Raw genomic sequence first — 20,328 nt, 5'->3', positions numbered from 1 at the left:
AAGGTACACTTGGCTTGAAGTATACTTTGTCCTGGCCAACCACTAAGCTAATCCAGACAATGGTGTCAGATGGTAGTCATAGGCAGAATGATCAACTGTTAGCTGCATCTGTCCTTCCAGCTCTCCCTCAACCATCCTCCTAACCCTTCATCAGGAACAAGCCACCCTTGAAACAAGCAAAGGCAGCTTCTCAACACCATTAAGCAGTCTTGGATGTCTGTCTCCCACACCTCCTACACAGATTTTCTAGAAAACAGATCTGAGATCCTGAAATCCCCAAACCAGACACAGCTTACCATTAGTCCTGGCTCAAACAAGAGAGGAGAGCAATGCTAACTACACAATAGCAGAGAGGAAGGTTTCTCCTGCCATGCTGAGGCAGGAATGCCAAACACATCTATTTTCTTGCCAAATAGCTCTTGGACAAAGTCAAACAGAAATTGCTGAAATGATAGCAGGCATTCTTGGAGCAACCATGGAAATTGAGAAGAGAATCTCAGTGATTGATTCTTGGAGAACTGAATTTGAACAATCCTAGAACTAGAAGGGCAAGACTAAGTGAGCTGGACCAGCAGCATGAGATGCCTTGTCAGAAATAATATGAGCCTGCAAAGAGTCTATATAGGAGAGGCAGGAATTGATGGTGATGACAACTGAGTGATCTACAAGAAAGCAGTATGCAATGATGGCACTTACAACTAGAGCTGGGATGTCTTCCTCACTTTGAATTAAATGCAGCCTCCTCAAACCTCAGCACATCCCATCTTTCTGGCTCATTTCTCACATCATCCCATCCAGGTACTTGCATTATGTCTGGTAATGTCTTGAAATTGTGTCTTGAAGAGGTGTGCAAGCAGCACTACCTGGCTGGCCAGAGCACCCCTAGATGAGATACAACTACCTCTTCCTACTCTCATTTCTTCACCCCATATTGTTACTGAAAAGCTCAGCATATCTGGAAATAGTTTTACATAACTGGTCTCAGTGAAAAGCTGAGGGTTTTTCAGTATTCTGCATTATTTGCACTTTTTGACAGCAAAATAGCAATTATTGTCCTGATTATTTTTCTTTGTTCAACATATGTTTTCACTGGCATTCTTGGAATAAGGGAAGCTGATGGGCCTAATGAAGGATGGATTTGTGAAAGGGTTATCCTCATGTATGAAACTTCAGAGGATGAACTGTCAAGGAAGAGGGGCAGGCAACAGGAACCACAGAAAGAAGAGACCAGGAACAAGAGAAACAATGCATAAGCTTATTGCTTTCAAATCAGCAAGAATGTACACGTAAGCAGAAGTAGCTGGGTATTTTACATAAAACATTCTGCCAGAGCATCCCTCAGAATTTGGCCCTCCTGGTTCCCACGGGCAAATGAACAAGCCATTGCAGGCACTGATTCTATCTCAGCTTCCTACTCCCAGGCTTCAGCCATCTGCTTCCCCTTACACACACAAATTTAGTGCACAATACAGCAGTAAAACAAGATCCTGATATGGAGGCTGTTTTCAGACTCACTATGAAGTCTCTGTTCTGGCAGTCAAACTATGATGAAAACAGTGATGACTTAGACTACTTTATGAACAAAGGCATGAGATGCATTCAAAATCAGCTAGTAACAAGGTCAGAATAGTGAATCCCCTGATTTTGGCACACTAGAAGAATTGTGATGCCCACTGCCAAGCTAAAACTATGAAGACAACTCTGCTTAAAGGGCGGAGGGTGGTAATATTCCTTCCACCAAAACCCTGTACAATGGAGGAGGGTGGAAGTTGAGCAAAACTTACTATGACATTCTCTATGTCCATCATCTCAAAGTAGTGTGGGTTGAGCATTTTGTGAAGCAACAGGCAGGTGTCACATTCCACATCACAGTGCTAGCTTTCAACTTTTCTACCCCAGTAGGCAATGGAAAAGTAGGAGTCATGTTGGTGATCTAACTTGCCAAATAATGAATGAGCTTGTTTACAGACACTGAAGAATGTTACTTTTCCTATTCTGAAGTTCTTTTTCTGCTGATGTTCTCATCTTTGCTGCATAAGTCATGTCACTAGGCATTGTATCACTGACATCCAGATACTCTGTGGAGTGGATATTCTTCATCTGCAATTCATGCAGTTTCAGGAGATCTGAAAAATGACCTAGAAATGGGGCAACTTCTCTTAATGCAACTCCTTTTCTGTCTGCTCCCTCTTTTCTTGTATGAAGTTCATAATGAGTAGATAACGCTATTCCTAGAAGAAATCTGCAGAAAACTCTGCTGCAAATTTTGATACCAATGAGCCATTTGGAAGAGGTCTGCAAAATGGTCTGAAAATGGCACCTAGGAAGTGGAAAGGAAAAGATTATTAACTACCCTTGTTGTAGCAAGGTAAGAGAGGCCTTTTGGCAGCAACACTGGGATTTTTGGAAATGGAAATCTAATTTTGGAAAAAGAAGCCAAGTTCTTAGAAAAGTTGCCTGCAAGCATTCCTAGAATTCAGCTGGGCTGGCACCTCACAAAGCTCTGGAGAACTGAAAAACACTTTGGGACACTAGGCAGCAAGCCTGTGAATTGGTCGGCACAAAGTCTATATTGTGTACTTATGTTAAATTAACAGATATTTCTCATGTAATCACCACTGAACCAAATTTTTACTGCCAGATTTTGTGCTGATGTGCAGATATAAACTTAATGAACACTCAACCACAATCGTCAAAACTCACAGAAAAAATATGGCTCAGTGTAAACAAGAACGCCCATTGAAATTGTCAGAGGACCTATGGAGGATCATTTGTGCTTCTGAAGCATCCACACACCAACAGACTTTTGTGATCAATTAGCCGCAGTCCAGGGAAAATGACCACAAAGGATTGCTGCAATGCTGCCAGACCACAGCTGCCTGGTGAAGTTTTCCAAACTAGGAAACAGATGAAGGAAATCTGAAGTTGAGGGGATGACAAGGATTATGTTATACTTAACTAGAATATCGACTAGTAATTTAGATTTACTATGAAATGCAAGCAGGTCAATTGGGACACTTACAAGGTCAGGTTTGCAAAAAGCAATTTAGAAATAGAGGATTAAGTCCTGAGCCACCAAACTGTTAATGATAACACTCACTGGTAAAGATACACCATCTGAATTAGGCTGAAATGGTTTTGTAATATTAGAATAGTAAGTTCTCAGTAACCACATAAGTTAATAGTCCACTAAATTACATTGATAATTATCCAATCAGTGTTGGGAACATTCTTTTGCAATTACTTTGGGCAATCCCCTCTAAAAATGTGGTCTAAATGAACCAACACTGGTATAACCTTAAAAAATTGTTTTTCCTCTGGAGCAGAAATCATAATAGCAGCTGCAAAATTGTGGTGGCTTCCTCACAAAGAACAGAATGAACTGCTTCATAAGCAACTGTAGTTCACATAAGCTATCTGCAGCCATAAATTTACCAGCAGCTAACATTGCTATATTAATCTGAAAACTGCTGCCACTCGGGAAAAACACATCTCATGTCACCCTCTATGTTCCGAGCCATTTCAGCATTTAGTCTCAAAATGCCTCCGAACATGAGTCAGAGCCCTCAACTGTTACAGTTCTCACAGACTTGAAATAAAAATTAATCCCTGTTTCTTTCCAAGTGAATGCCTAATAGAAGAAGCCATATCTAACAGACAAACCACAACCTAAAATGCAAGCAAGCAGATTTGATATCAGGTGCAGAAAAAAATATGAGAAAAAATGAAAACAAGGTCCCAAAGGATTTTTTGAAGTAAACACTTTACTACATATAACGAAGAAGCAGCAATGAGTTGAAATTTTCTGGTCATGAACTGAGAATTACTTTGATCTGAAATGGATATACACAGTTTGCAGTTAGTATCACTTGGTATATGACTGAAATTTAAGAGTAACCATCCATTAAAAAACAAGGCATTATTTACTAAGAAAAAAGATATGACAAAAAGAGAAGACATTTCACATGTTGCTGAGGAGGTGTATCAAAAGGCATTACTCTGCCAGTCAGTGCTTGGAGATCAGTATTTTACCACATAAAACGCGGCAGCATCTCTGTATGGACTACAGAGAACTAAATCACATTGTTGGAAAAGAATCCCATCTATTATCACTGTAAGCAATACTCTGGTTTCTGTAGCACATTCCACCATACCTTTTACTTCGGATATGAGAACATGAGTATTGACAAGTGTACAAGAAATGACTGCTCTCTCAGCTGGGCAAGATCTGTATAGACAAAATGCAAGGGTTTTAACTTGTGCACATTTGCTCTTAAGCAAATTTTGTTTGAGGATGTGGTATGATGCAGCTGGATGTTTGCTGTAGTATGTCACACCTGTTGAAGAGGAGTTGTAAACCCTACAAGTGGTTTAGTATAAGAAAGAAAATTCGGCTTTACAGAACTTGACAACACTGTCTGGTCAGGAAAAAAGAATTCTGTAGTATACCCTCAGCAAGTTTGCTGACAACACCAAACTGAGTGGTGCGAACAACACACTGGAGAGAAGGGGTGTCATCCTGAGGGGCCTTGAGAGACTTGAAAGGTGGGTCTGTGCAAACCTCATGAAGTTCAACAAGGCTGAGTGCAAGGTCCTGCACATAGATTAAGGCAATCCCAGGGACAAATACAGGCTGGGAGGAGAATGGATTGAGAGCAGCTCTGCTGAGAAGGACTTGGGAGTGCCAGTGGATGAGAGTCTGGACTTGACCCAGCAACATGCGCTTGCAGCCCATAAAGCCAATTGTATCCTGGGCTGCATCAAAAGTGTGGTCTGTAGGTCAAGGGACATGACTCATCCCCTCTACTGTGCTCTTCTGAGACCCCACCGGGAGTGCTGCATCCAGCTTTGGGTCCCCCAACATAAGAAGGACATGGACCTGATGGAATGAGTCCAAAGGAGAGACACGAAGATGATGGAGCACCTCTCCTATGAGGAACAGCTGAGAGCTGTTCAGTTTGGAGAAAGCTCGGGGGAGACTTTATTGTGTCCTTCCAGTACCTAAAAGGGGCCTACAAGAAGGCTGGAGAGACTTTTTACAATGGGTTTATTAGGATGAAATTTTTACTGTGAGGGTGGTAAAGCACTGGAACAGGTTGCCCAGAGAAGCTGTGGCTGCCACATCCCTGGAAGTGCTCAAGGCCAGGTTGAATAGGGCCCTGAGTAACCTGGTCTAGTGGAAAGTGTCACCCATGACAGGGGGTTGGAAGTAGGTGATCTTTAAGGTACCTTCCAACCCAAACCATTCTATAATTCAACTGAACTCACAGTTCATAAATTTTGCAAAAACACCATACAGATTGAGGGAAACCATTTTGGTGTTTGAAAATACGAATTTACATTTTTGGTGTTTAAACAGGTTACTGTGGTTACATTTTGTTAAGCTACTAAGGCAATTATTAGACATAGATGACATCTCTAAAACTGAAGGTAATTACTGAAAAAGAAGAATGGAAAGACTGGAAGCCAAAGCTGTATTATAGCAGAAGCCTAACTCCTCTGTAGAGAAAATACTGAGCCAGTCCCTTCAAAATGGTGCCCAGTGACAGGACAAGAGCTAAACATATGAAAACATTTCTTTATTCTGATGCCAACTGACCACTGGTAGAGGTTGCCCACAAAGGCTGCGGTGTCTCATATCCATAAATACATTCAAATGGACATGGTCCTGGTGAGGCAACCTGCTCTGGCTGACCCCGCTTTGACAGGAAAGGTGGACTAGACGATCTCAAAAGGTCCCTTTCAACCTTGACCCTGCTGTGATTCTGTGATACTGTGCCGCTTAAGAGGGAACCCAGGAGCAGATACACCTGCAAAGCATTCTCACTGCAATTTCTGTGGGAGTAAAATTATTTGGAATGAGTGATAATATGATATAGTATGGCACCTATAAATATGTCTGCAGGAAGTGTTAATATCTTTTATGTCTGGTCTGTATTTGGGGAAGGGACCAACAGCGTAATGTCATAACATGCCTAGGACTAAGAATTAGAATCTGCAAAATCTTGAGAGACAATCATACAGCATGCCTGAATATTTCCCAGTATGACTAAGCAAGGAGAAAGAAAGACACAGTCAAGAATACTGCCTTTAAAAGCTAGTTCCAATTCACCATGTGATCTTTTTGCACTGTCAGAAAGATGGGAAAGCTGTAACAGGGATTTTTATGAGATGGATAATACTTCACTGAAACAGCTATAATTACTAGCTTTCATTTGAGAAGAATGTTCAAGACAAGAAACCCCTTACACCTGAACTAGATCTTCCACCTAAACAAAGGCATATGCTATTACTGAAAAGAAAGACACACAGAATAGCAGGGATTTTCTAGATACTGTTCTGTGAAACATTGCATGCCTGGCAGAAATCCACAGACCAGAGAAATGGCTTGTATCTGCTGTGTTCAGGGAAACTGTACATTACTCAATACAGAACACTATTTGAGCCTTGTTTGTTTAAACTAACTTTATTCTCAGTTTTCTCTAGTAAGTTTCCAGGTGCTCTGTTCTTGCTAGCCACATGGACAAACTGAAGACAATCAGGTTAGGAAAATAACAAATCTGATTGTCTTGACTTCTATTCTTGAACAGATCCTTACTGGTTTCTATGATTTCAAATGCTGTTCAATTAACTTTTTTTTACAGACCTGTGGTGCAAACACTGACTAGGGATTTAGACTTAAGGATTTAACTCTAAATTATTATTCTACTGTAATAAGATCAATAGAAAAATTGGGATGTTTTTCCTAATACAAAATTGTTCTAATCTCCAAAATGCAGCTATTTTAGGATGGTATCAACATATCTACAACAAGAGAGCCTGATAAATTACCCATCTGTCACAGCTGAGCTCTTTCTGGATGATCTCTGACAAACTTCACTATTTTGTAAATTTTTGTTGTAGACGGTTCCAAAAGACTTCCATCAGTTGTGGATTTGGTGCCCATCATGACAGATTATACTGTAGTTTAGCAAAATAGCCATCATTAGAAGTAAGTTCAAATTCTAGATACAATTTTCCAAAACCCTCAGAATCAAAAATTGCTGGACCAAGCAATAATAGCTGAATTCAAGAGCTCCAGATTGTTTTTTTATTAGTCCAACCTTTCAGGATCCCTAAAAAGTCTCATGCTTTACAAAACAGAGAGATCATTGAAGGAATTCTTAACAATTGATATGTAAAGTATGCTGGAGTATATTGTCTCTGTGGCTTGGCTTCTAGTAGATTTCTCATTTTATTGCACATATTCTTGTATTACACCGTGGTTATTCATACATCTTTAATCCATATTCTCTTACAGCTGGAAACCTTTTTTGAGGTGGGACCACATGTACTTCATAAGACTATTGCCTGCAGGAGCTTAATCCATCTCTGCAGCCTGCATTGATGGCTCTATGTCTCAGGTTATGTACATTAAGAGGAAAGGTGTCCAGTCTCATCCTTTTCTCCCGAGAAGATGCAGCAGTGATTTAGGAGATGAGTTTGCAACATACACTCCCTGAATTAAGTGATGCCTATCTGCTCAAACGAAAATACAGAAAGCCAGGTGGAACCATCCCAGAGACACAAATTTGATATATATGATGGCAGTTGGACCACTTATACAAAGTGAGCTTCCTAGCAGTCTGCTTATCTACATTGTTAGGAACATGAAAATATTTTAGCAATTAAAGACCACTACCAAAGGAAGTGGGTTTATCTTTCATTTATTCTGGATTCCCAAATTCATTCAATTACTGCTTCACAATTATTTGCTGCTCTAGTTCTAATTCCAAACTCAGATCTCCTAATGAGCAACTCTAACTCCACCCTCAAACAATCACTTCAAAATATTAATGCCATTTTATCTTCTCTCTAACTTACTTGCTGCATTTAAGCACTTCCCTAGCTACCACTGCACTGAACAACAAATTTAAGCTTCTAGCTAAAAGACTGATATACTTCAGTCCTGATGACTTTTATAAAATAGAGGTTTTCTGAGTATCAGTCTGGATCTGAATTTAGCCCCTACAGTCATTAAAATAGTAGCATTTTTTATTCAGTCACAAATCCTAAGGCCATGAGGAGAAGGTAATGTCCAGCTGGCCAGGAAAAGCTATCCAGCTGGCCTTTTAAGGCAGCTCTAACTCCCTTTTGTACCTTTCTATGAAACTATGATCTAACTCCACTAATTCAGATGAATTGCATCATATGAATTCAACCTGAGTGACTTCACATCACTCTAATATTTAGTTAGAACCCTTACTGCCTTTTAATGCATATATATTTAATCTGCTAATGACATGAAAACTATAATTTGGTAAGTGCAGGCATCTTGAGTGAATACTTCCTCTCTCTTCCTGAACACCAAACAATTTCTGTTCTACTGGTTTTGGCATTTCTGCCTACAGAACTCCTACAGGTACGGCTGGACAAGGCAGTGACAGTAACATGAGTTATTTGTAAGGCAAAGAAAGCTTCCCAACAGAGGGATCCGTCTCAGTCGAACAAGGCAAACTGCCCTGTTCCACCCAGGAGAGGGCACTCTTACACCTGGCCACGCAACCGGACATGGACACCTATAGGAGGAACAGGAAAGTTGACATCTTAGAACTCGGTCAACTTGCACGACCAGTTAGTTATTTTTGTGATAACGCTAATCTCCAGGATAAGTTGAATCATCCAGACGCTGCCACAATAGGAACACAATATGACAGACAATAAACGTGCTGGCTAAATTTATTCTTAGTCTCTGAAATGGGCTGAATGATACGCAGATAAAAAAGACAATTTCTGCATTTTTCTGTTAAAAGCTGGGATCATAGAGAGCTATAGTCTACCTTTCGTGGAAAACGAAGGTTAAATTTAAAAATAACCTAGTTATATGAATATTATTTGTTGCCTTTTTAAAAAATAAAGCATTATTATAAATGAGCATACAAACATTTAAATGCAAAGTGCATATAATCTAATACTAACAAAGCCTGTAAAGTTAATCCTTATATGGATATCCCATGAAATAAATAAAATAAGAATTAAAAATGCTACAAGTTCAACCCGTTTCTAAAAGGACTGAAATCAATATACATATCTCTTGAGATAGCTTTCCTCTCCAATAAGAAATCCTCCAGCAACAATGAGAGAAGATCAAGCCTGACATTTTTGATTTTTCTAAACTAAAGAAGCCAAGATGAGGAGGTGGTAGTTTTGTTATGCAAGACATAAAACAGTAAAAGAGGAATAGAATTCTGCATACTGGAAAGTTATTGTCTCAAAAACCTCATTTTCCTCTAATCACAGGGGACAATCTCAATAATTCCAAATTTTCTCTAAGTAATTCTACTAGAAAAATGTCCTATTGATATGAAAAGAATAAAATTAGGAAAATATTGAAATGAGAAAAAGATCACCAAGAATCTTAACTTGAACAGAAAGTAAATCATACTTAGTGCTGTCATAAGCATCTTGGAGTCCCCAGTCAGTACACTGGGGCTAGGGGCATCCATAGTCTGAGAGAGAGAAGAACCATACACATGGTGACTATACTGGATGTACAGCAAGTGAGTCCAATGCACACAAAGTTTGCATGAACCATAGCCACTTTTCCATGAAAATGTGGGGAGCTGTTTCCTACATATAGGTTGCATGACAGACAGTACTTCCCATCTTACATGGGAAATGACACGGTGTTTAGGATGTTTGGTTATCCTAGCACTGGCTAGCGAATATTGTTAGTCTTTCCATATTGAGAACTTGGGCTGAGGCCTTACAACCACTGACCTTACATTATAGGCACTGATCCTCTCAACTTTCCTCCTGCAATAATCTTACGTAGTTTGAACTTCATTTAATACACCATATCATCTGCTCCCACTTCCAGAAGTATTTCAAAATAATATGCCAAGCATAATAAACAATGCACAGATACAATTCTGAGTATCTCCCACTCTATTAGTTGTGATCAACACCAATGGGCAAAAGCATAAACCAATCTGCAGCCAGCTTGTAAAAGCTGATGTTGAAAGAACTGTTCAGTATGAGACTAAAATGATGATAGGATCAATGAAAGAACTATCTCCTGAAATCATATATACTACAAATTTTTTAAATTCAAAAAATGAGCTATATTCAATGGACTACAGCTGTACATTTTGTGTATGGATTTTCCTAAGGGCAAAAGACTAATGAGAACTTAATTCAGGGGTTTATTATCAACATACCATAAAATATATTAGGGAGTCAGACATGGAAGTCACTGAAATCACACAAAGAGGCTATGTTCTCATTTTTTGTCTAAGAATTTTCTTTTTTAATAAAGCAAAAATAAAACAACAGACAAACCAACCAACCCAACACCCCCGTTCCGCCCAAGCCAAACCAACCCCCAAAACACCTATTCGAAGTCTATGGTCCTGTTCTACCCTAAAACCCTGCAGATTCTTCTGTAAAATAGTAAAATATAATAAATTACAGAACAGTATAGGAGGTATAAATGATACTCCCAGCATGCTGATTATGTAAGGTACTGATTTTTATGTAGATTTTGATCCTGGCAAAACTCACCACTACTCTGTTCTACCAGCCAAAAAGCCTTTTTATATCTGTCTTTCAGCAAAGAGAAAATTAACACAGTATATGGTGAATATGAAACAGTTGCGAGGTAAGTGAAAAATGCCTATTTAAGGACAAGGGAAAGGAATACGGTATACCAAGGAAAAGAGATACAGTAATTCATATTAATTTCATTTTTGCAGTAACAGGCTCTGACATTCGTAATCCAAATGAGCACATGGAAATGAACCTAGTTACAAACAGGCAAAATCACTGCCCTTTACCATGGCTGTTACTGGATGTCTACTACCTATAACATAAAAGCATACTCACAGGAACACAAAGGATTTTGACACTTGATAAAGGTCATGTTTTCCACTCCATTCAGAGCAAAATCTGAATATTGGGAGCTTAGCTTCTTTCTATGAGCTGCCTGAAAAGACATGAAGGATTTAACCTGGAGATTTTATGTACTACCTGTATTATTTTTGTCTATAGTACTCATAGTTGCTCAGCACTCTATAAACCTAACTTTCATCTAAGAGGGAAAAAAGAGTTATTATCCTTTCTTTGTTGGTGAGAGCCAATGGCACAGAAAAGTCGTGACCTACCTCCTCAAAAGGAATTTAAGACACATCAGTGGAACTTGGATGTCTAAATTATTCTCAAGATGAAGGTCCAAGATCACACTGTAAGTCATTAAAAAGAAACCAGGCCTACTGCAAAATGGTCCTTTTCATAAATGTACTGAAAACCTCAGCTGAAAAACTGGATTGTGTAATACATTTAAAAGTTTTAATCTGAAAAAGAACTAATTTGATGAACAGATGCACATGGTACAACATTTTTGCAGAAAAATGAACTTTTCCCAGTCAAACTACAGGGGAAGAGTAAACACATTAAAAGGACTATATGCATCTGTATATAGTTGACAGATTTTTAAAATTTATTTATTTTTTTGTTGCTTGGGCCTATACTTTCTTTATTGTGCATATGAGTCAAAATGCTGTGTATACTAATGGAGATAAATGAACAGCACTTGCAGAAAACAGCCCTACCAGAAGCTGACATTTGTTGAGATAAATGTCTATGTTGTACGTTGTCCTGCACTGCACCGTTAAAATGGGGCCCTAGAAAATGTTTCTGTAAACCTTAATGTCTTGAAAGCCTCTGGTTCCTGAATAAACAACAGTTCAAAATGCAATCTCATGTTCCCCTCTGAAAATCTATCTATGCTCTTCGATAGCATACCTTATGTTACACACCTCAGGTTAGAAGTTATGGTCAGTTACCCTACTTCAGAACAGAAGCAACATCTGTGGGTGCCCGTGTTTGCTTCTGCGGTAAAATGCCTATTAGACTGGGGTGACCTTTGCCTTTTACTCTACTTTTAAAATACTGTAGCAGAATCCGTGAAAATAAGCAGTTCCTTTCACTGTTCCCCGTAAGTTACCTGTTCCTGGGCCTGCAAGTTCCCCAGGCCCCGTGTGAGGAGGTACCAGCGTCTCCAGGGGGAGGGGGGAAGAGGACGAGGAGCAGGTCTGGGAGAGAGATGTGTAAAGAATAACATTTTCCTCTGCCGAGCATAAAGGGAAAAAATAGAGAAACCGCCGTTATGGGCCCAGGTGGGTAGATTCTTAAGTTACATGAGAGCCCCCTGGTTCTTTTTGCTCGGGGGCTTCACCAGAAGACATACCAGCTGCTCCTTGAGCCAGCTGTTTCCTCAGCGACACCTCAGACATTTCTCCCGCTACCGCGGACCCGGCCCAGCCCTCCCAAGAGTGCTCCTTCACCCCTTCACCGGCCGCTGCCTCAGGGCTCACCCCACCGCGGGTAAAGGGCCGGGCGGGAGCCATGACAACGCAACGGCCTCAGCTCTGCCCCGGGGCCCGCCCGCGGCGGGGCTCTGCCTGACAAGGTGTCTCCTCACGCTCTCGCCACGGGCCCGCCCGGCCAGTGACACGGCGAGCGGCTCGGGGCAGGTGTCTCCCGGGACGGCCGGGTGGGAGGCCAGCGGGGCGAACCCCTGCGCCTCCACAGGTGGGCAGCGCACCCTTTCTTCGGGGTCAGCGGGGAGGTGGCAGCCGAGAACGCCCGGGCCGCAACCACCCCATCGACAGCATCCAGCCGCGGACGCCCGGCCCGGCCCGGCCCGGCCCGGCACGGCACGACCCCGCCGCCGCCGCCGCCCCGGTGCCGCTCCGGCCACACTCTCGCGGCCCCTCCTGAGGAGCGGCAGTGGCCCTATCGCGCATGCTCGGCGCGGGCGCCATTTTGGTAGGGCCGGGAGTTCTCCAGCGGAGCGGCGGTGGAGCTCGCTGGGCCCGGCGCGGAGGGGGCGAGGGGTGCCCGCTGCGGAGATGGCCAACATCGCGGTGCAGAGGATCAAGCGGGAGTTCAAGGAGGTGCTGAAGAGCGAAGAGGTCAGAGCCTCTCCCCCCTCCCCCTGCGCGCCGCCACCCTCCCCCGTGTGAGCGTGGGCAGCGGGGGACGGTGCGGGCGCCCTGCCGGCCTTCGCGGGGACCCCGCACCCCCCTCGGCCCCACCTCCCCGTGCTGGAGGTGGGCCCGTCCCACGGCCTCTGGGAGGGGAATGGCGATTCCCGGGGAAACGGGGCCCGCCAGCCGTTGGGATGAGGAGGAGGAGGGGGTCGCAGAAAGCTTGGCGGCGGGGCCCGAGGAGGCCGGGAGGGCCGGCCCCCGGCGAGGGCTCCTGGCGGTCGGTGCTCGGGAGCGCCGCCAGGCCGGAGGCCACGGGGCGGGGCGGGTGGGGCCGGCCCAGCCTCCGCGGGGACCCCCGGCACGCGCCCTCCCGCGTCCGCCCGCGCGGCACCGGGAGGGCCGGGAGGGATGGATGAGGTGGATTGAGGAGGGCAATGTGGGGGTACGTGATCCCGCGCATCCCTTTCAGCTGACCCGTTTGGCTCGCCAGTGCCAGAGGCTGCAGGGTACGGGTTTAATATTTGGTTTTTTTTAGCGGTTGCCATTAAACCCCCATTTAGCTTCCCTGTATACAGAACTTCCTTTATCCCACTGCAGGGTTACTCACCTTCAGATGGATGCTTTTAAAGCCTCACTCATTTCAGTCATGTTACCTCGTTTCCTGATCAGTATGTTCAGAGGTATATGGTGGTCAGTAAGAGAGGCTGATTACTTTCAGGGCAGCAGTAAAGAAGTTCTGATCAGTTTGGGGGAATATATAGCAGTGTTTGCAGGGTTGCATTAATACAGCTTTTGCTATGTCTGTGTCTGAGTTGGTGGACATCAGCCAGATGGGTTTTAATGGTTGTGTCGTCATTGTCGTCCTACTTGGGATGATGTTGCAGGTTAGATGCTTGTGAAATATTAATGTGAATATGTAACTCTTAAAGCTGGTGTTTTGGAAATCTGGACATATTCACTGAGAAAAAAGTGAGAGGATAATTTTTGAAAAGTGCTAATGGCTTAAGGAAAACACGTTTAGGGTAGCAGTAGTTGATGTACTTTTAAATTGTGTGGTAGCAACATTGTTGCTATGCAGCTTGAACTAGCCCCTAGAAAAATGTAAGGGCCTTGTTTTACAGCTGCCTTTAGAGCCCAGGCTGGTTTTGCAAAGCTATTGCACAGCAATACAGAATTGCATGTAGACCAAGAGAAATTTCTAGGTGGATACCTTTATACCAAAGCTAGAGAATGTAGACCTCATACCCCATATAACCAGCTGATACTGTGGAAACAAAGAAGTCTATTTGGAAGTGCTGTCTAAAGGCTTCAAAACCCTTTCCCTTCGCTTTATGTAGGAAGAAAAAGAAGCCTTAACTTACACAGGTTCTGGGGGAGGTCCACAGTAAATTTTCTTACTGTAAAGGTTGATTCCAGTGTGCACATTTTTGATCATTTCTGTTTGTTTAGTCTGCAGGGTTCAGTTACAGAATTTTGGAAATGAATATTATTATAAAATAGCCTTTGAGCTGCCTAAAGGTAGCCAGAAAAAAGGTCATAATTCTTATGAAATTCAATTAATGAAATTTCAAAATTATAGTACAGCAGACTCTTGATATTTCTTTTTCTTCTGCCATTAGCAAGCTACATGAGTGTCATGGTGATGTATGAGTATGTATAAAATTGCTATTTACAGACTATACGAACTCCCATGTCTTGAATGCAAAATTTCAGCATTACTCAATGGTTATCAAAGTTGCAAGCAAAGTTTTTTTGAATGTTTGTACGTTCCAGGGCAGTCAAACTATGGTGTCAATATCGCTGAGTGTAAAAACATACGGAGTGGGATGATGAATGAAGGTCCACCTAAATACTACAAATCACAAAACAAAAAAAGGAGTTTTCTTACTATTTACTAAAATTATTATTAAATCTGGTTTCTTTAAAAAGAAATAAATCTTTTTAATGAATGGCAATGCTATATTTGTTGTTTAGAAGTTTGTAAGTCCCTCTCTGAAGGCAAAGTGGCTCACATTATCTGTTCTTAAATTATTATTGATTTAATGCTTTGAACTACTCGAAGAGCAGCCCCCCCTGTTTCATTGTAGATGCAGTAGGAGCACAAATGCCTGGGAAGAGGGTAGGCACACAGGGAGAAAAGTATATAGGAAGTTTGTTCTCTGTCTTCTTCCATTACTCACGTTTATGCTGAAATAGAGTGGTGGAACCAGAAGTGTTTGTAAAAGGGAGCAGCTGGATGGCAGTTAATTTCTTCTGCATATGAAGTATGTATTGGAAGCACTAAATTCCAAATGAAGAAAGAATTCTGTAAAGTGTGTTTATCCTTGATGTGATAAGGATCTATGATTCTTGCTACTCAGGACTAAATATACTTTTCATATTACTTAGCACTTTCTGTTTCCTTGACTTAAATGTAATTTCTGGGAAATAACTAAAATGTGAAATACTGCCTTGCTCTCTGGTTTACAGATAAGAGATGAAGGATCTTCCATATTTTTAAGTTTAGTCTGGGACTTCTTGAGTGCTTTGTAAAAGTATTTAAAGTCTTTTCACACTTGAGCAAGAGAAAAGTGTTTCTGCTCTGCTTGCTTTATTATTTCTAGTTTTATTATAAACATGGCATTAAGAAGTAGGGTATTGTTTATTTAAGAGAGATACTTGTAACTTTGCATCTCTTAAATATTTGAATTAAATAGATAAAACTAACTAAAGTTTCTTTGTCAGGAGTGCTTTCTAAAGTATGATTTAAAAACTTTTTACGTTTGTGTGTGGAGAAAGCTTTACAATTCTGAGGTAGCTGAAGTATTGTGCATCTGTAACAAAGATGAAGTTGAGTTAGTCTAGGTAGTAACTTGACTGGTTAAATATGTGTAGGCAAGGGATCAGATGTTCCACTTTATCTCTTTTCTTATTCAGTCATTTCGTTAATCTGTTATTTTGTTCACTTTATGGGCTGAAATTCTAAGCGGCAAAGTGTATTTTTAACAAAAGTGTGAAGCTGCAGCATGATGGAGAAACCAATAAAGAGTTGGAAGGAGAATAGTATCCTGCTTTTACTAAGTAGGAAAAAGTTTTAGTGAAGGTTAGCTGGTATTATTTTAAAATTAAGTTACTGGAATGCTGCAGTGGGTAGCCACATCCTTACCTGTTCTCTGTTTATAACCAGCTATCTTATGAGAGGGAGAACTTGTCTGGCATTTAATAATGAATAGAAACACATTGACTGATGCTCAGATGTATTGTAATTGATTAGGTATGTTAAACATTATGTGTGACTTGTTTTTGTATTTTAATAAAGCATCAGTGTTTCACTTAAAAAAAATTATACTATGCTAGAATTGAAGGATTCAATATTTAACTGGCCATCTGCTTTCTTTTATCATGTGGAAATATAAGGTGATTTCTCCTAATTGATACCTTTTGCTGTGAAAACTCTAATCACGTACTGAAGGTAACACATTGGGAAACATAGCTTCCTTTTAGCAAGAAGATAATTGCTGGTGTATCTACCCTCTTCTCTTATTAAAGAGAAAAGACAGACATTTATGGCAGGTAAATCCAGGTAAAGCTGAGAGTAAATTAAACTCAGCTGCATTTATGGAATATGACTATCTTCATGAACAGATATCTGAAGAAGTAGCAGTTGAAATTTGTAACTTGCTTGAACCCAAAACAGCGTTCAAGTGAAGATAGTAGGTTAATAACAAGAACTTCAAGTACTTAATTTCCAAGAAGGAAGTGAGTGTTTGTTTTGGAATCTTGTATGTGTTTCAGTGATTTACAGGTGAAAGAGAAGGGAAAAATAACTGTAGTCTGCCATACCTCTCTTAGACTTGTAAAAACCTAGTGAGTAGCTGTGGTGTTGGCTTTATCATTGCCTGTAGTGGTCTTGTGATTTATGTCAGTATATAGTAAGATACTAAGTAACATCTCTGAAAATTTCTTGCTGTTTGGAAAAGCCATAGATATTTGATCTTCAGACTCAGATAAACTTCACTGCTTTAGTTTGCTTATATTTGGGCAGTCTTGGGTGCTAGATACTGAATTCGCCAATGTGGAAACTTTTAGTTGTAGTTGTGCTTTAGTGTTAGTAGGATTCTTGTTTTTCTTCCTATTTATCATGTAGGATCAATGCAGGTGTTTATAAGAATGAGATGTCTTCTATTATGGTTCCTGAGTCAGCAACATTTTTTTTTAAACAGTATCCATTTTATGCTGATACATGTGCTTAGCTTTTGAACTGTTAAGAATAGTCACATTGAAGCCGGTAGAGGTTTAGTGAGTGCAGTGGGATTGTTGTCATTGTTTAATCCCAGTGGGCAGCTAGGTATCGTGCAGCTGCTCAATCAGATGCCCCACTCCCCACAATGGGTTATGAAGGAGAATTGGAAAAAGGTAAAACCCATGTGTTAAGAGCAATTTAATAATTGAAATAAAGTAAAATATAATAATAATAATAATAATAATGGAGATGACAAAGAGAGAGAGGAATAAAACCAGAGAACGACAAGGGATGCACAGTGCAATTGCTCATCAGCTGTTCCCAGCCCATCCCTTAGCAGCAATCAGCAGCTCCCAGCCAATCCCCCCCCAGTTTCTATACTGATTCTTTGGGATGGAATATCCCTTTGGCCAGTTTGGGTCAGCTGTCCTGGCCATGCACCCTCCTGGCTTCCTGTGCGTGTGCTCGCTGGCACAGCATAGGAAACTAAAAAGTCCTTGACTTAGAGTAAGCAGTAGTCAGCAACATCAATGTGTTATCAACATTATTCTCAGACTAAATCCAAAGCTCAGTCCTGTACAAGCTACTAGGAAAGAAAATAACTCTGTACCAGGCAAAACTAGGGCAACTCTTTGTGTGAATAAAGCTTGAGGGTGCTTAGTCTATTAGAAGGTGTAAAGGTAAAAAAAGTATAAACATAAGAACATTTAAACTGTCATTATTATATTGGTACCAGTTTCTCCTCAGTCTTTCAGAAGGCTTGTGTATGATTAAAAAAATGTGTGTGAGGGGGGGTTTCAGCACACTGGAGCTTGGAGCTGCTATGTAAAAAGGGATCTTAGTAGGCCGGAGAAACGAATGTCCTGGCAGGAACTTTTTGAAGCTCAGCTGAGGTAGGTGCCAAGTCCTGCACCTGGGAGAACGTAACTCCATGCATCCATACATGCAGTCTGGAGACTGACTGGAAATGAAGCAGTCTAGCAGGAAAAGAACTTCATGACCTAGTGAAGAGCAAGTTGAACATGATGGTGGCAAAGAAGTCCAACCACATAGTGGGTTAGCAAGAATATAGTCAGCGGGTTGTGTGAAGTGATTCTTCACCTCTGTTCTGTGCTTGTGAGACCGTGTGTAGTGTTCTGCGTCCAGATACATACCGAAATGAACTCAGCAGAACACCGTCAAGGTGGGTAAGGGACTGGAGCACAAGGTGTGTGAGACGAGGGTGGAAGAGTTGATGTTGTTGAGAGAACTATTGAGAGGGACATCTTCCTATTGCATCTAAATACCTAATGAGAGGCTCTTGAGAGTAGCCAGACTTGTCTCAGAAATGCATGGGAATATGGTGAGGGGTGACAGACACAAGCTGGAACATGGGAATTTCTGACTAGACAGTGGGGAAAAAAATTGCAGTTATAATAGTCAAACATTTAAGCAGTGTGATCAGCAAGATTGGAGAATCTCTGTCCTTGGAGTTGTTCAAAATTCAACAAATTCTTGAACAACCTGCTCATATTAGACCTGCTTTGGGCAGGAGGTAGGGACTAGAAGCTACCCAGCTGTCTCAACTTGCGTGATTACAGAATCTCTAGTATAAGTTTGGTTTTTAATTACTGTTTTGTTTCTGTTTGTCAAAGAAAACATACAAGGGTTCCAGCTCTGCCACCACATCTGGCAAAACCCTCCCCTGTAAATAAATTGAAAAATTTTAAAGTAGACCATTTCTTTTTCGTTCAAAAGTTTTTTCTATTGTAGGACAATAATGAATCCTCTTCATTTTCAAAATGGAGGCTGAACTTTTCTGGTAGATGCAAAGCTTTAAGGGTTTTTATGTTGAACAAGTTCTGGTTTGGATCCCTGAAGGTGGAGCAAATGTGAGATTTGTACTGCTTCTTTAAGCTTCATTCTTCTGAAATGTGAAGATTTTCTTAACTTTAAAATAGTTGTTTGTGGGATCTTTTGTACATTGGCAGAAATAATTTTTGTCTACTGTGATTTTAGCCATGCCTACACTTTTAGGCAAGACAAGGTTTAGACCTGTTTTACGTAATTACATAAAAAGGATAGTGAAATGCCATTACTGTGCGTCTTTGGTTTTCTTAATTCTGTCTGTGGTGTGTTGGTTATATCGTCTAGTTTGTACTGAAAATAATGGAGAATTGTTCTGTAGGTCTTTGCCATCAAACAAGTTTGTCCGTAAGGGTTGAGAAAACAGCCTGTTATTCTCGCTTCTGGGATGATCTTTCAGAATTATTAGGTTATTTGTAGTTTAATGCCTCTTTACCCAAACCATATAGCTGTTTTTCAAGTTCAGTGCACTTTTAGGATCAGTATTATGTAGGTATTAATCAGAACTAGTATGAATACTACTCAAATCTGTGATTTAAAATATAACATATAATGTCAGCGATCATTTGACCAGACCTATGAGTTTGCCCAGTACTGGCAGTGGGAATATTTGTGCAGAGAAGGCAAGATCTGTTGTTTTTTTCTGTGTTCAGTTAGTGACATTTTTTCATATTAACTTGTATCTGGTTGGGTCCAGATTTCTAGTGAGTGGTCTACATATCAGCTGGCAGAATCCTAAAGATATTGGGAGTAAGTGGAAAACAAAAAAAGAAAAACTTACGTCTTCATTGGAGTCAGACTCATTTGGTTGTCTTTGGTAATGTTGTATAAACCTAAGGAAAGAGAGCAGTCCCTGTTTACAGGAGTGGGTTAGTCAGTTTAGCAGGAGGGGATAGACTGTAGCTGATTATGGTACCCTCTGATCACAGCCCTTTGTGGACCTGAAGCAGTGCTAGAAATTAGCCAATCCTTTACTGATTCCATTCATTCTTCTGTGCTTGTTTCCAGGAGTTTGGCTTTAATAGGAAAGAAGTGTAAGAGTCCTAAGGTTAGTTCATTTTACGTAGTATGAGATTTAAATAAAGTTAACATTTTATCGTAGTAAATTTATGTTAATATAAATTGCAAGAAAGTGCTGGTTAACAGTCCAGTGGTCTTTATTTTGCATTAAGCTAGTGCAGGTACTTAGGGTAGTTCTTAAATTTATTTACCTGTTAAATGTTTTCTAGCTTCCTAGATTTCACAGTCCTAATAAGGACAGTTGTCATTATTATACTTCATCACTTTTAC

The 20,328-nt window shown here is 40.9% G+C and overlaps 2 protein-coding genes across 3 annotated transcripts in view; one reads left to right on the top strand and one right to left on the bottom strand.

Moving 5' to 3' along the window:
- SMIM14 (small integral membrane protein 14) overlaps nt 1-12,707 on the bottom strand; it is a 55,577-nt gene extending 42,870 nt beyond the window's left edge. The window contains exons 1-2 of the mRNA XM_039550532.1: nt 12,227-12,707; nt 11,984-12,106 (exon numbers count right to left, since the gene is read on the bottom strand). Of these exons, the coding sequence (XP_039406466.1) occupies nt 11,984-12,100 (117 nt within the window). The 5' untranslated portion in view covers nt 12,101-12,106; nt 12,227-12,707. The remainder of the gene's footprint in view (nt 1-11,983; nt 12,107-12,226) is intronic.
- A 60-nt stretch (nt 12,708-12,767) lies between these two features.
- Nucleotides 12,768-20,328, top strand: part of UBE2K (ubiquitin conjugating enzyme E2 K) — a 44,661-nt gene continuing 37,100 nt past the window's right edge. The window contains exon 1 of one of the 2 annotated variants that reach the window (XM_039550530.1): nt 12,768-12,953. In XM_039550530.1, coding sequence (XP_039406464.1) covers nt 12,891-12,953 — 63 coding nt within the window. In that variant the 5' untranslated portion in view covers nt 12,768-12,890. The remainder of the gene's footprint in view (nt 12,954-20,328) is intronic. The other variant, XM_039550531.1, reaches the window with a different exon arrangement.

This window comes from Corvus cornix, chromosome 4, assembly GCF_000738735.6.
Source record: "Corvus cornix cornix isolate S_Up_H32 chromosome 4, ASM73873v5, whole genome shotgun sequence".
Taxonomy (NCBI): Eukaryota; Metazoa; Chordata; class Aves; order Passeriformes; family Corvidae; genus Corvus; species Corvus cornix.
This window is presented reverse-complemented; position numbering and strand designations above follow the sequence as displayed.